The sequence below is a fragment of the Jaculus jaculus genome, chromosome 17 (genome assembly GCF_020740685.1).
Source record: "Jaculus jaculus isolate mJacJac1 chromosome 17, mJacJac1.mat.Y.cur, whole genome shotgun sequence".
In the NCBI taxonomy this organism is placed as follows: Eukaryota; Metazoa; Chordata; class Mammalia; order Rodentia; family Dipodidae; genus Jaculus; species Jaculus jaculus.
This window is the reverse complement of record NC_059118.1, coordinates 19,150,048-19,165,956: the sequence shown is the minus strand read 5'-3', so window position 1 is coordinate 19,165,956 and position 15,909 is coordinate 19,150,048. Positions and strand designations below refer to the sequence as shown.

The following is a 15,909-nucleotide window of genomic DNA, read 5'->3' as shown; positions in this document are numbered from 1 at the left end:
TAGCGAAGACAGTCTTCCAGCATCCTGCCTCCTCCCCTCCTTGATATTTTCGCTGCCAAATGAAATCTGGCAGCTTCTGAAAATAGCTCAGCACTGCAGCAGGCACTCTGCCTGCCCTTCAGCAGGCTGGCACACAGCTGGGGGTGGCCACTGTGGGCAGACACTGGCACAGTCAGGGTTGGGGTGGGTGTCACACATACATACACACACACACACACACACACACACACAGTGCACAGGGGCTGTAGCAAGCGAGGGGCTTGGGGCAGCTGCCATCCCTCAGCCCCTGTGACCTTTCCTCACGGAGTGAGGCATAGTGGTGCTGGACTAGGCTTGGCATGTTTACCAGGCCCACAGTACCTTCTTCACCCAGAGTGACATCACTGGTGGGGGTGCCCAGCTACCCTTCAGCAACTTTTGTCCACCCATGTAGACAAAGAGAAACCCAGGAATCAGACCCCCCCCAAAAAAAGTCCAAAAAAAAGTGTTTATTAATATCCAAATATAAAACCCAAGCAGCATTGTCCTAGCCGACATGGTCTGAGGTTCCCCGGCTACTGAGAGGAGTCAGGAACTAGATTGGGTTATCAGGCACTTAGCAGGCCTCATGTCAAACACTCAGCACCCAAAGGCTACCCTGGGCAGGGCAAGGCTAGCTAGGCCTGCGTCAGCCAAGGAAGGAACCTCTCTGCTCCGACGACCCTGTGAGCCATGGCTCAGCAACCTTCCACCGCCTCAGGTCTGGCACAGAAGTGCAGGAAGAGAGCCCCGGTTAACGGAGAGCCAGACTTCATCCCCTTTCACAAAAGCACACCAAAAGGCGGCCCTTGCCATTAGCACAGGGAAACTGTTCCTGAGATTTTGGGATTTAGTGAGCAGGAAGGGATGGGGGCGGGGAGGGGGGAACTTTTGTCACAGTGACATTTTTCCAAAATGGAAAAAATGGTTAAAAATGCCCCCCCCCTACACACACCCACCCACAGTTGAGATGATAAGCTACCCTTTGGATGGGGAGTAGTGACAGTGCTTTGGAGAAGTACAAAGGAGAGCTGAATACCATGTAGACTAGAGCTACGGCAAGACAGGGCTGGAGACGCCCCTCCCCAGACCTAGGGAAGCCAGACCCAGAGGGGTGAACCTGAAAGGGGCCGCCAGTGCAGGAGAGACAAGCCTCCCCAAAAAGGCAGAAGTGGACCTTTGATTGCCCCTCCCCCCACCTCCCTGGCTTTGCATTCACAGACAGCAACATGGTCTCTGGTCACTATGGCAACCAATGGCCGGATGCCTTTCTCCAGGCCAGGCCCATCTGCCCACTCCACAGGTGGTGTCTCTATGGAGGAAGAAGAAGCAAGGCCCAGCCGCAACTCTCAGTGGCCTAGAAGGTTAAGGCTACTTCCCAGGGTGAGACTGTGGCATCACTCAGGCCACATGGCCAAAGTAACGCCAGCTGCAGCAGAAGGAAGACTTTCCAGCTCCCAGGTTCAGCTGCTCTCTAAGGCCTGGGCTCTCTGGGCTAGGGGCTCAGAAGGAGGTCTTGGGTCACAGGGCTCTCCATCCTGGAGTACCAAATGACAAACTAAAGCAACAAAAGAATCCATTTGTTGAAAGCATAGTCTGGCCAGAGCCTCAGCACACTGTAGTTTGTCACTCGGGCTCCTTCCTGGCCCCGTGAGTTACTGGTTGTTGCAGCCCTGCGAGGCTGAGGAGCTGCCTGCCTGCTTTTTTCTCCGCTTGTTGAGGAGTCGGTTGTTGGAGGTCTTCAGGTCCTTGATCTTGACCTGGTCATAGTCCACACGCATGGTGGCTAGGGCACTGGTCATCTCCTCCTGCAGACAGATACCATAGGAGCATTAAGAAATCAAGATGGGGGGCTGGAGAGATGGTTTAGCGGTTAAGCGTTTGCCTGTGAAGCCTAGGGACCCCGGTTCAAGGCTCGGTTCCCCAGGTCCCACGTTAGCCAGATGCACAAGGGGGCGCACGCGTCTGGAGTTCATTTGCAGAGGCTGGAGGCCCTGGCGCGCCCATTCTCTCTTTCTCCCTCTATCTGTCTTTCTCTCTGTGTCTGTCACTCTCAAATAAATAAATAAAAAATTTTAAAAAAAATTAAAAAAAAAAAAAAGAAATCAAGATGGGGCTGGAGAGATGGCTTAGTGGTTAAGCGCTTGCCTGTGAAGCCTAAGGACCCCAGTTCGAGGCTCCATTCCCCAGAACCCACGTTAGCCAGATGCACAAGGGGTGCATGTGTCTGGAGTTTGTTTGCAATGGCTGGAGGCGCTGGCGCGCCCATTTTTTTCTCTTTCTATCTGCCTCTTTCTCTCTCTGTCGCTCTCAAATAAATAAATAAAAATGAACCAAAATAAATAAATAAAGATGGGGCTGGAGAGATGGCTTAGCAATTAAGGCACTTGACTGTGAAGCCTAAAGACCAGGCTCAATTCCCCAGAACCCATGTAAGCCAGATGCACAAGGTGGCACATGCTACTGGAGTTTGTTTGCAATGTTACAGGCCTTGATGTGCCCATTCTCTATGTTTCTCTCTCTCTCTAAGAAATAAATTTTAGAAATTATTTTAAAAAAAGAAATCAAGGGCTGGACTGATGGCTTAACACTTAAGGCACTTGCCTGCAAAGCCAAAGGACCCAGGTTCGATTCCCCAGGACTCACATAAGCCGGATATACATGGTGGTGCATCTGGAGTTCATTTGCGGTGGTTAGAGGCCCTGGTGTGCCCATTCTCTCCCTCTCTCTCTCTCTCTCTCTCTGACTCTCTCAAATAAATAAATAGATAAAAACTTTTAAAAAAATCAAGATAGGGACTGGAGAGATGGCTTTGCGGTTAAGGCACTTGCCTGCAAAGCCAAAGGACCTAAGTTCGATTTCCCAGGACCCACGTAAGCCAGATGCACAAAATAGTGCATGTGTCTGGAGTTTGTTTCCAGTGGCTGGAGGCCCTGCTGTGCCCTTACTCTCTCTCCTTTTGTCTGCCTCTGTCTCACTCAAATAAATAAATAAATAAAATATTATTAAAAAATCAAGATGGATTTGACTTGAAACCATCTTTCTATCAGGGCAGCCCATCGGTAACATCGGTGATTGACAATGATAGCCTGCGCTGCCTTAGCACCCACTCTGTGTCCAGGCCTGGGCCAAGCCCCTTGTTATCACATAATCTTCCCTGTGATTCTTTGTGGCGGACACTGAGTTTATTTACACAGAAAAGTGGTGGCTTCCTGAGACCACACCAAGGCCAAGGAAGACAGAGAGCCACAGGCCTGCAGGGAATACCATCTTGCTGGGTCTTCGGGGGCCCAGAGCCTTGAGCTTGTGCCTTGGGTGCCCCTGGGAACTGAGCTGCCATCCCAGAAGGTCAAACCTAATAGATTGCTAAGTTTAAAACAATGCTGTCTACCTTCCCAAATGCTGTTGATCCTAAGAGAGGTTATTGCTAATTCTTGGGCGTCAAACTCTTTGTTAAGGAAGTGAGCCAGGATCACTACCCTGAAGAGCAAAATGCAGCTCAGTGCTCAGGGTGCCCTGGTTGGACCCCTGGAGCCGTCACCCAACACCCCATCCTCTGGGTTAGAGCTACCACCCTGGAAACTACGGAGACACCAAGGCAGAGTCTACCCACCTTGACTTCATCCCAGTGGTCTCTGTCCTCTTGCAGCACTCGGGCTGTGTGGAGTGGGGTCTGTGGCACCACCATTGATTGCTAGAAAGAGCCCCAAGTCCATGGGTTAGAGCCTGGGGCCATATAGAACCATTGGCAACCTTAATCCCAACCCCTTCTTCCAGTCTCAGATGAGGAAATGGTGGCTCAGAGACGTGAAGTGGTCTGCCCGGGACAGTGGCCAAGCCAAGCTGTAAGTGGGTGTTATTATACATCATTGCTCAAGGGCCCATTCCAGCCCTGCACCCAGACCTCCAGAGCCACCACCCTCCCGCCTGGCAACCCTATTCCAGACCCACCATCAGGGGAGGAAGTGCTTACATTGATCCAAGGATGGTTCATGAACTGCATGATGGTCAGCCTCTCTGTGGGATCTGTCTTCAGCAGCAGGCGGATCAGCTGTTTGGCTGGGGGCGGGGGGGGGGGTCCCACATGATGAGCAGTGAGATCACAGTCCCTCAACCCTCCTCACAGACCATAAGCTCTGTCAGCCAAGATGAGAGGTGCTCCCATACTCCTCACCCAGAGAAACAGTGAGCTCACACCTGTTTCTTGTTTTAAGCCCTTAAATGTGTAGGATCATTTGTTAAAGCAACAATAAAGACCTAACACAGGACAGAATTGTTTGTGGTCCCTAGAGGATAAAACATGAACGAAAGGGCTGGAGAGATGGCTTAGCGGTTAAGCACTTGCCTGTGAAGCCTAAGTGACCCTGGTTTGAGGCTCGATTCCCCAGGACCCATGTTTGCCAGATGAACAAGGGGGTGCACATGTCTGGAGTTCGTTTGCAGTGCCCATTCATTCTCTCTCTCTCTCTCTCTCTTTCTTTATGTCACTCTCAAATAAATAAAAATAAACAGAAATAATTGAAAAAAAAACGAACAAAACAATAGAAGTCCGAGGGTATTCTGGGGAGGTAAGTTTGTTTTTAAGATGTTTAGGGCTGGGCATGGTGCTGCATGCCTTTAATCCCAGCACTTGGGAGGCAGAGGTAGGAGGATTGCCACAAGTTTGAGGCCAGCCTGAGACTACATAGTGAATTCCAGATCAGCCTCAGGTAGAGTGAGATCCTACCTTGAAAAAACAAAAAAAAAAGATGCTTGAATTTTTTTAATTATTATTAGGTATGGATATATTTTGTATGTAAACATCACATGTTAGTGAGTTTTAAACCCACTTGAGAGCTATAGAAACGGAGATTCAGAGAGCTTAGGTGATTTGCTTAGGGTCACAGCTGGGATTTGGGTACTGGTCAATTTGATTCCAAAGGGATATCTCCCAAAATGAAGGCCATGGGTTGGGGGTTGGGGTGGGGGAGAGCAGGTGGACCAAGAAGCTCACTCACCATCCTCAGAGACATCTGACCACTCAGGATTTGGGAAGCCATACTGGCCCAGGCGGATCCTCCTCTTCATCCCTGGGGAGATAGCCTGGCCCGTGTTGGAGTAGAAGGGTGGGAAACCACACAGACTGGGAAATGGAGGAGGTCAATCAGCACAAGCCTAGGAGGCAGCTCAGGGCTGGGACAGAACCACTTTCTGCCCCAGCCTTCAGCTGCCAGACAGACAGATACCACAGCAATACCAGCCCTCTAGACTCTTGGCTACACTGCAGGAACACCATCAGGTTGGGCATGAAAAGGCCCTCAGGCAGCCTCAAGAAATGGTGTCCCATGACACCAGAAGGGAAAAACAACTACCTACCTAGGAGAGACCCATGAAGCCCTTCAGTAAGGACACGATGGGAGGGAGGGAGCAGAATGCCACTGAGGGTGCATGGTGACACAGAAGCAGAATATTGAGGCGGGGGTCAAGAATAGTACTCACTGCTCAGCACAGCAATATCTCTATCATACCTTCTAAGGCTCAGGGTCTAATGCGGAAGAGGTGGCGAAAAGAATGTAAGAGCCAAAGGAAGGGTAGGACTCCTTACAACGTGCTCCCTCCAAACACAAAATGGCCTGGATATCCATGACCTCACAGTGCCTGACACTACCTACACAAGACCATCATAAGAGGAGGAAAAGATCATGACAGCAAAATAAAAGAGAGACTGATTGAGATGGGGAGGGGATATGATGGAGAATGGAGTTTCAAAGGGGAAAGTGGGGGGAAGGAGGGTATTACCATGGGATATTTTTTATAATCATGGAAGTTGTTAATGAAATTTTGAAAAAAAAAAAAAAAGAATAGTACTCACAGGATGTACATGATGACACCCAGGGACCACATGTCACATGATTTGTCATACTTCTCTGGACCCAGGACCTCAGGGGCTGCCAGAACAGAGGGCGTTGGAGAGCGTTCAACTCCAAGGGTTTTGGCAACCAGGAAAGAGTCGGAACAATGGGCAAGGTGAGAAGCAGGTGCCCAGGCTGGGAGTTAGGGCAGAGTAGACTAGCGTCTGGCACCTTCCGGGAAGGCAGCATGTGTGTGAAGTTGGGAGAGAAGAGGCAGTTTCCAGAAGAAAAAAAAAAAAAACTGTTTTCAAACAGCCCCCTAACTCCTCTGGATCCCTCTGCCAGTCTCCACTTAGTAAGGGAGGGAAGGAGTGAAAGCCAGCCCAGATATTGGTAAAGGTCCTGCCATTGATAAGAGAGCCTCTGTCTGGTAGTTGTGCTACGTCCCTTGCCTCCCCAGATACACAGCTTAGATCACAGGCAAGGAGGAGCCAGGAGCAGAACGCTGCATTTCACTCATGGGCCTCAACCTTTTCATCTATGGAATGAGGTCATTAGGCCAGAAAATTTCTATGTGAAAGTACTGAAGACTATGCCCCAGTAACGGTCATTTCAGCTACCTCTGAGCCTCCTGCCCCATTGGCAGCCCTCCCTGAGGCCTCTCCTGATGGGAAAGAGCCCTCATCGTCGTTCGAGTATCAGGAATAGGAACTTGCTGCAGAAGGCTTTGCCAATCCTGGGACGGCCTGGAGATTATCCAGGAAGCATCAGTATGTACACACACCCCTATTCCCCCCGCAGGGCCGGGCTCAAGAGACCCTCTCCCACAAGGCAGGTGACTGCTCTCCTGAATTGCTCTAATGTTAGAGAAAAGACCTGCCCACTTTCTGAATATGAATCCTAGGAAGGCGAAAACTGGAGAAAAACAACCGCGGTTGGGCTCCATCCCGAGCTGATGGCAGCCTTTTATCACGTATATATTTAGAGCTGCTGTGATGTCATTCAGCTCACAGGCCACAGCCAGAATTTTCCTGGATCTATTTTCAAAAGCAGAAGCTGAAGTTTGGAAGAATATTTTTGCAGCCTCCGGCCTCGCCCCCCCCCCCAACGTCACCCGCCTCCATACAGACAGGGTGCTCCCCCTCCCTCCTCACTGAGCTTTAACTCTCTAATCTCCACAACCCACCGGCTACCCCATCCCACATCAGTGTAGCAGGGTAGGGAGGTACAAGTCATGGGAGCAGGACTCACCCACATAATAGGGAGTGTAGCAAGGTGTCTGCAGGGCATTTTGGGTGGTCTCCTTGGCAAAGCCAAAGTCGGTGAGCTTAAGCACGGCATCTTTCTCCTTGGATGTATAGAGCAGGTTTTCAGGCTGCGCCCAGAAAAGAAAGAAAGCAACGGAGGAGCATTAGTTACTAGGTGGGGGCAGAGTGATTCCCAAGGTAACCTTCACCGGCTCCCTGACTAATGCACAGTGAGCCAGGTCCATCGTATAAGAAGGCTCGGGTCTTGGCCACCAGGAGCATGGACCAAAGGTGAGTGAAAGGTGACAGAGGAGAAAGTGAGGCAGGTGTTTAAACCAAAACGGTGAATGACCAGGTTCCACAGAAAGCCTACGGGCAGAAACTTCTGCTCCTGGCTCGATGAATGCTGTGACGTGCCAGAGCGAGGCTGTGGGAGAAGGCAAGTGTGTCAAGCACGTGTCCCACACGCAGCCCCAAAAGAGACCTGCAAAGTGAGCAGGGCCAGCCCACCTGAGGTTGCTGGGGGAGCAGGCAGCCCCAGTTCAGACCCCAGGAGCTACACAGAGGCAACCTTTCTGGTTTCAAAGCACAGATGGGCCTGACAGATGGGGACAGCCAGCAGGACTCCATGGAAGAGGCAGCCCCCAAACTGGCTTCTGATGAACAGATAGGATCTAGACCCATGCTGAGGAACAGGAGGGATGCCCAAGCAAAACTTGGGTAGAAGGACTGGGCTCCAGTTTGGAGCCAGTGGAAGCTATTTCTTGGGTTCTGTCTGAGATGATCTGACCTTGGACTAGAATAAAAACAGAAGCAAGCCAGGCATGGTGGCGCACACCTTTAATCCCAGCACTCCGGAGGCAACAGTAGGAGGATCGCCATGTGTTCGAAGCCGCCCTGAGAATACAGAGTGAATTCCAGATCAGCCTGGGCCAGAGTGAGACCCTACCTCGAAAAAAATTAAAAAAAAAATGCAGAGAAGCAGGTTTAGTACAGGCATTTGTACTGCAGAAGGCTTTTCTCCCTTTAGGAAAAAAACAACTTGGGGCCAAAGAAAAGCAAGGATTTAGCAGGTGGATCTGGTTTGGCTCCATATGTATCATGAGCCAAAGGGTAACTATACGGACTGGCAGTACTAGCGGAAGAAACTAATGCAGAGTGGCTGGCCCCTCAGCTCTCCTAGACCGTGGCTTAAGAGGAAATAAGCCAAGTGGGAGCTGCTCCAGGCCTGGGGAAGAAAGAGGAAGACATTCTGCTCTGATGGTGGTTCACATGTTCAAGTTTATGTATACACATGCATGTGGGAGTGTACATGTGGGGTTGCCCGGAGGGCCCCCAATCTTATCAGGAAAGGAAATTTGGAGCACTATGCTTCTAGAATATTTAATCCAATCCACTAGGAAGACAAACAAGCCCAGCTTTGAGACTACCTGGGTTCCTTCCTCTAATGCCTAGAAAATGGCTTTTTTTTTTTCTTCTGAAAATTCTGGTATATGGTGGCATTAGGCAGGCCCTGACTGAGGCCTGGCATATTGTCTGGTCACAAAACTTGATGAGCAAGTGAAGAAATGAATGAATTTCAATGTAGCAATTGCACAGCTGTAAACAAGACCCTTACCCCCCCCTCTCTCATTCTCTCTGCCTTAGATTGCTTGTCTGTGAAATAAGTAATGACCCCTATCATACATACATGGTAAAGGATTAGAACAGGCCTTATCAGGGCTGGAAAGATGGCTCAGCAGTTAAGGCACTTGCCTGCAAAGCCTAAGGACCAAGGTTCAATTCCCCAGTACCCATGCAAGCCAGATGTACAGGATGGTGCATGCATCTGGAGTTCATTTGCAATGGCTAGAGGCTCTGGCACACCCATTCTCTCTCTCTCTCTCTCTTTCTCTCTCTCTCTCATAATAAATCAATAAATAAAATATTTCTATTTTTTAGCCAGGCGTGGTGGCACACGCCTTTAATCCCAGTACTCGGGAGGTAGAGGTAGGAGGATTGCCATGAGTTACAGGCCACCCTGAGACTCCGTAGTGAATTCCACGCCAGCCTGGGCTAAAGTGAAACCCTACCTTGAAGAAATATGTATGTATGTATGTATGTATGTATGTATGTATGTATGTGTATATATATATATATATATATATATATATATATATATATATATATATATATTAATTTTAGAGAGAGAGATTTGGCACACCAGGCTCTCAGCCACTGAAATTGAACTCCAGATGATTGCACCACCTAGTGAGCATGTGCGACTTTGTGCTTGCCTCACCTTTGTGCATCTGGTTGATGTGGATCTGGAGAGTCAAACATGCGCCTTAACTGCTAAGCCATCTCCTAGCCCTAAAACGCTTTTAAAAGGAGGCCTCACCAGAGCACACTGGCTGACTGGAGCTAGACAGTCAGTTATATTCATTACTATCAGGATGACTCTGTGTTTTTGTTTTTTATTTTTCCAATCCAAGGTCAGGTCATCTGGAGCTGGGGCTGCCTAACATCTCACAGCCAAGTAGGGCCTGTACCACTGAGAACACAGGGGCTTTCATGATCAGGTTAAGCCATCATATTGATGGGAAGAGAGTCTGAGAAGAAAATTCCAGTCTGGGAAGCTGAGGCCAACAAATTCAGCCTTCATCCAATACATCCTGGGATCCATCAAGGGCTGTGAGTGGGAGATCGCTTCCTTCCTGGGTCCTGGCAGCTCACCTTGACATCTCGGTGGGCAATGTTCTGGCTGTGGAGGAACTGGATGGCAGTGCCAATGTCCCGCATTATCTCTGCAGCCTCTGCAGAAACAGAGAGAGGAGGGGGTCTTGATGCCAGCCAAAAGTCAGGTGATCCGAGGGCTCCCACTCCTGTCTTCTCTTGGGCAGGGAATGGAAGGCCAGCACTGGATGGGACCAGCAGTCCTACAACCCAGGACTGCCATCCAGATATACCGGTTTCCTCTAACGAGATGTTGCAGACTCACAAAAACCCATGCGGGAATGAGACATACTGTCCAGCCCTCTCTTGTTCTGATGGAAAGACAGAGGTGCAGAGAGTAGCTTTGCCAGCATCACGTAACAGTCCTTGAACTCTCAACTCCCCTCTGGTTCCATTGCCCGCACCTACCTCTTTCAGTGAAAGCCTGGTCACCTCGTTCCTGAATCCTGCTGAACAACTCACCACCTTCCATACTGTAAGAGAAGGTGACTGTAAGCAGAGAAGGAAAGAATCAGGCATCACTAACCTGCCCTGCACTGAATCTGAGGTCTGAGCCCCCTGTGCCTTGGACAGCCAGGCAAATGGTGGGATGTCAGCTTAGGCAGGTTGCTCTGAACTCTCAAAGAAAGAGAAAGTTGAGCTGGAGAGATGGCTTAGCGGTTAAGGCGCTTGCCTGCGAAGCCTAAGGACCCATGTTCGACTCTCCAGATCCCACTTAAGCCAGATGCACAAAGGTGAGGCAAGCGCAAGGTCGCACATGCCCACTAGGTGGCGCAAGTGTCTGGCATTTGATTTCAGTGGTTGAGGCCTGGTGTGCCAATTCTCTCCCTTCCTCCCTCCCTCTGTCTAAAGAAAGTGGTGGAACCACATCCTTGCTAGAAAGCCCCTGTGTTCCCAGTAGAACAGGGCCTACATGGCTGTGAGGTCTTAGGCAGTCCCAATTCCATCCACATGTGTTTCCCCAAATGCAGAATGAGATGTCAGTTATCCCCTTCATGACCCCCTGCTCTCTGAGCGCCTCGTGTGGGCTATGCCTTGGGCCCTACCCTTCACTGCATTGCCGTGTGAGCCTGGGTTGGTTCCTTCCCCTTTCTATACTTCGGCTTTCTCTTTCGTTTAGGGAGCATAACAACATAACCTCAAAGCGTCATGAAGACTGAATATGTAATATACGGCAGGGCGGGGGGCACTTTGAACAGAGTCAAGCTCAGGGTAAATATCGTGTTAAAATCTTCCTTCACATTTAACATGTGAATTATGAAGATTAGTGGCTGCCCACGGTCTCCTCGTTAGTGGGTGGTGGAGCCAAGATCTAAACTCCAAATCTGAAGTGCTGACTAACCTGCGGAGGGAGAAAGGACTTGAAAGGGAGACAGGAGGGAGAAACTGAAGCCCCAGGCAAGGGGCCCAGGGTCTAAGGAAGGCTGAGACTGAGCCCTAGTGCTCACGGCAGAAGCTCAGAGTCGAAGAGGACACTGGCTTCTGGCTCCAGGCCTCATCACCCAGCATCTGATGAGACCATGATCCCATAGGAAGAAGACAGCCAAGGGCCTTTGTGTATAATGTTTCCCAAAGAAACCTTCTCATGCATGTTCAGGGCTTGGCATCCTTCTCTGACAGCTCCTCGCTGGGTGGAAATCTTGCCCGGGGACAGCACAGGGAGCTATGATCATGTCTTTCCTGCCCTTGAGGGTAAGCCCTGGTGGGCAGCTCCATAGCTCCATAGCTCCATGGCAGGGCTGCCTGCTTCACTAGTCCTTAAGGTCTGGCATGAGCCTGCGGGGGGAGCACACAAGAACACCAAAGAGGCTCTCAGGCAGGGTGCTGGCCTACCATTCCATGACGATGAGGAGACAACGCTTGCCGTGATGCATGTTCTCATACACGTCCAGGATGCGCACGATGTGGGGGCCACCCGAGGCCTGCCAGTGGTGGTCCACCTCCTGCCGGGCCTTGGGGCTGTCGTACAGAAGCTGTGGGAGGTGGGCACCAAGGGCATCAGGATCAGGACCCACCCCACCTTTGCTTTGCAGGTAAGGTCATATATAAGCTCAGAGAGGTCTGTGACCTAGCTAAGGTTCCATAGCCAGGGACAGGCAGAATGAGCATTAAAATCCAGGTTTTGGGTTGGAGGGATGGCTTAATGGTTAAGGTATTTGCCTACAAAGCCAAAGGACCCAGGTTCAATTCCCCAGGACCCACGTCAGCCAGATGCACAAGGTGGCGCATGTGTCTGGAGTTCGTTTGCAGTGGCTGGAGGCCCTGGCACACCCATTCTCTCTGTCAAATAAATAAATAAAAATAAAAATATTTTAAGCCAGGCGTGGTGGTGCATACCTTTGATCCCAGCACTCTGGAGGCAGAGGTAGGAGGATCGCCATGAGTTCGAGGCCGCCCTGAGACTACATAGTGAATTCCAGGTCAGCCTGGGCTAGAGTGAGAACCTACCTTGAAAAACCAAAATAAATAAATAAATAAAATAAAATATTAAAAAAAAAATAAAATCCAGGTTTCCTTGCCTTATGGTCCAATGACTCTCTCAAGTCAACCCTAGGCACAAGAGCTTGCCTGATCGGCCTAGAAAGCCCTGGGAGGCAAGTGACAAAGTAGAGCCCAGAGGCCAGAAAAACTCCTACCTCCCTTCTCAGAGGCGGAGGTGAAGCAAGGCTAAGATTGGGAACTGTGCGTGCGAAATGCACAGGATGGCACCTGGCACGTGCCAGGACCTCAGTGACACCCCCCCCCGTGCCTCTCATCCAATATCTTTACTGGAAAGTGGGGGTGCTGAAAGAAGGCGTAAGGGAAAGGGGCCCTGAAAGACAAATCTCTTCCAAGGCCTACCAGACCCAGGAGGTCAGTAGAAGCAGATAAGGCTTCCTGAAAGTTGAGGCCTGTGTCCATCCGTCTATCCCTCAGGGACCTGGTCCTTAGTGGAGGAAGACAAGGCCTCATTCCTACAGCCATGAAGGTAATTAAGACTTCACATTCTCCTGGAGTGGGTGCAGGAATAAAACTGTCACTATCAAGAAAAATGTTTCTAAAACGAGTTGCTTGGTCATGACCTCCAGCTTCCAAGGTAACTCTGTAGCCTCCCTGAAATCTGCAGTGCAGGGCCAAGGGATGATGCCATCCTCGCTGCCTGGCGAGATGGAGCCACCTCAAAGCACTTTCCCTCTCATCCCATGCCTGCCGACTTCCAGGTGATGACACAGACTTATAAACTGTGGGGGTGGGGAGGACCTTCGTTGAGGGAAAATGACAGCTGGGTGGAGTGGGATGTGAGTTTGGGACTGAATTCCTCCTGTGACTTGGTGTGACCTCAGGCAAGCATATGCACAGTTCTGAGCCACAGCCCACAACCCTGTGAAACGGAGTAATAACAGAGTCATCTCCACAAGGCGCATCACGGCAAGGCAGGCGGCAGGTGGGTAAGGTGTCAGGCTCCTCACGCAAGATAACAGCTCTGGGCTGTGTGTGCCCGCCATGAGGCTGATCACCGGAAATGAGCAAAGTCCCCGAGCGATGGAGCCTGGAGGAGCTGTGAGGGGTCAGTCAGCATACAGAGGGAGAGGGCCCAGAGTGGAAATGGTGGGGACAAGCCATCCCCTGGCAAGCATGCTGTCCCAAGGATTAGCCCCATCTTATTTCCTAAGTGAGGAAAGGCTGAGGACCAAAGCTCAGATGACCTCTGCCTTGCTCAGCAGCTACAGAACCTATGGGCCCACTGGCCATAGTTTCCCCTTCAGCAGGATGGAGAAAGCCAGGGCCCACTGTGGACAGGCTATAGAGTCAAACTCTCCAAGTAAAAGTAGACTAGAGGGGATGAGGAGATGGCTTAGTGGTTAAGGTGTTTGCCTGTAAGGCCAAAGGACCTTGGTTCGATTCCCCAGGACCCATCTAAGTCAGATGCACAAGGTAACACATGCATCTGGAGTTCATTTTCAGTGGCTGGAGGTCCTGATCTGCCTATTTTTTTTTCTCTCTCTCTCAAATAAATAAAAATAAATTAAAAGAAAAAGTAAACTAAGGGAGGGCAGTATCCCAGGGAGGGGAGAAGAAATTAATGGAATCTTCTGCCCTTTGGATGTTCCCCCATCTCTGGAGTAGTACAAAAGAGTACAAGGATCCAGTGGCTGGGTAAGCCCCTATACCAGCTCTGAATCCCCTGCCCCGTTACTCTGGCCAGGTAGGTATGCTTGGGATTGCTGTGGGTCAAGTCCCCCGTGATCTGGATACCACAGAGCCTTCCTCTCAGAACATCCTGGAGGTCGACACCAAGCACCGGCTCCATGATGTCTCATCTCTCAGGCACCTCGGTCATTACAACACTGCCGCCACTGTGCCCCGGAGAGGCTCCAGCCCGGGAATCCCTGTCCTTGGCTATAAAACTCAAGAGGAGCTGTCTCCCTTGCACCCCGTTTTTCTTCCCTTTGCCTTCTGATCTTTCCTTTCCATCTCCTCCACACCAAGCCCCCCCGCCCCTTATTCCTTCCTTCCCAGGCTGACTTGATCATCTATTGTCAGGCCTTGCAGACTGGCTCCAGGACCCTTCCTCACTCTGACACTCACTCTCACCTGAGTCCTTTCTCTCAGGAAACCCCAAGTCCCCAGCTGGAGTGCTTTCAGCAGGGTCGTCAGCCCTGCCTCCCCGTCTCTGACCTTTCTCTTCCCGATAGGTCCTCTCTATAAATGCCCTCCACTTTGACACCCGGGCTTGCCTGCTTCACGCACATCACGTCCTGCTACCCTCAGCCCCGAACAGTTCATCCTGAACAGAAGGCTACCCAAACAGTTCCCTTCCCTCGTGCCTCTTTGCCTATACCAGTAACTGGCTCTGCCCCATGAATTCTGGCACCATCTCCTACCCCACTGGGTCAGCTCCCTAGTTTTTGTTTTGTTTTGTTTTTATTTTTCAAGGTAGGGTCTCACTCTAGTTCAGGCTGACCTGGAATTCATGGCGTAGTCTCAGGGTGACTTTGACCTCTTGGCAATCCTCCTTCCTCTGCCTCCCCAGTGCTGGGATTCAGCATGCCCAGCGTTCTCTCTCTCTCTCTTGTTAAAGGTAGAATTTCACATAATCCACACTGGCCTCGAATTCACAGCGTGGTAAAGACCAGCCTTGAACTTCTGATCCTGCCCTGTCCATCCTGCCTAAAAAGGACCTCAACTGTCTCTTGGTCTCCATGTATGATTTATTTTCTTGGGTTTTTTTTTTTTCTTTTGGCAATCTTTTATGAGTCAGAGCAAGAAAGAGAGAGAGAGAATGGGCCTCCAGCCACCGCAATCGAACTCCAGACGCTTTGCACCACCTTGTGCGCATATGCAGCCTTGGGCCCTTGCCTCACCTTTGTGCGTCTGGCTTACCTGGGACCTGGAGAGATGAACATCAGTCCTTAGGCTTCTCGGGCAAGTGCCTTAACTGCTAAGCCATCTCTCCTGCCCCTTTATTTTGTTTTTAATCTGTCTATATATTTTCTGTTTGTTTATTGAAGTATAATTTGCAATCAGTAAGATATACAGGTCTCACAGGTTTGGTTCAGTGAGTTTTGACAATATCATACACCCTGGGAACTGCAGCCCCACGGAGACAGAACATTCCCATTTCTCCAGAAAGCTCTCACATCATTGCCTTTTTTTTTTTTTTAACCTCCCGTGCAATACTGCTCTCAACCTACAATTAGCTTGTTCTTTTGATCACACTTTAAACAAATATACACAGATATTATACTTCCAGTGTGCCTGGCTCTGTTCAGAGTCTTGTATACTTTCTAGAAGGAGAAGACTTCATTATTACTATTTTTTTTTAAGATAAGAAACTGAAAGCAGGACATGGTGGCGCACGCCTTTAATCCCAGCCCTAGGGAGGCAGAGGTAGGAGGATCACTGTGAGTTCGAGGCCACCCTGAGACTCCATAGTGAATTCCAGGTCAGCCTGGACTAGAGTGAGACCCTACCTTGAAAAGCCAAAAAAAAAAAAAAAAAAAAGTAAGAAACTGAGGCACATAGAAGGGAAGTAACTGGCCTCTGATCAGTCACATGACTGCCTCCTCAACCAGACCAGAACCCTGCTGCCCCCATCATCTGACTGTGGGCCCACA

At 50.2% G+C, this 15,909-nt stretch overlaps 1 protein-coding gene across 2 annotated transcripts in view; it reads right to left on the bottom strand.

The window, feature by feature from the left end:
* Nucleotides 1–468: 468 nt before the first annotated feature.
* Nucleotides 469–15,909, bottom strand: part of Mapkapk3 (MAPK activated protein kinase 3) — a 37,943-nt gene continuing 22,502 nt past the window's right edge. For both annotated transcript variants that reach the window (XM_004664287.3, XM_045137047.1), the window contains exons 3-11: nucleotides 11,645–11,784; nucleotides 10,220–10,284; nucleotides 9,812–9,891; nucleotides 7,101–7,224; nucleotides 5,870–5,945; nucleotides 5,016–5,140; nucleotides 3,992–4,077; nucleotides 3,632–3,712; nucleotides 469–1,826 (exon numbers count right to left, since the gene is read on the bottom strand). In XM_004664287.3, coding sequence (XP_004664344.1) covers nucleotides 1,674–1,826; nucleotides 3,632–3,712; nucleotides 3,992–4,077; nucleotides 5,016–5,140; nucleotides 5,870–5,945; nucleotides 7,101–7,224; nucleotides 9,812–9,891; nucleotides 10,220–10,284; nucleotides 11,645–11,784 — 930 coding nt within the window. In that variant the 3' untranslated portion in view covers nucleotides 469–1,673. The remainder of the gene's footprint in view (nucleotides 1,827–3,631; nucleotides 3,713–3,991; nucleotides 4,078–5,015; nucleotides 5,141–5,869; nucleotides 5,946–7,100; nucleotides 7,225–9,811; nucleotides 9,892–10,219; nucleotides 10,285–11,644; nucleotides 11,785–15,909) is intronic.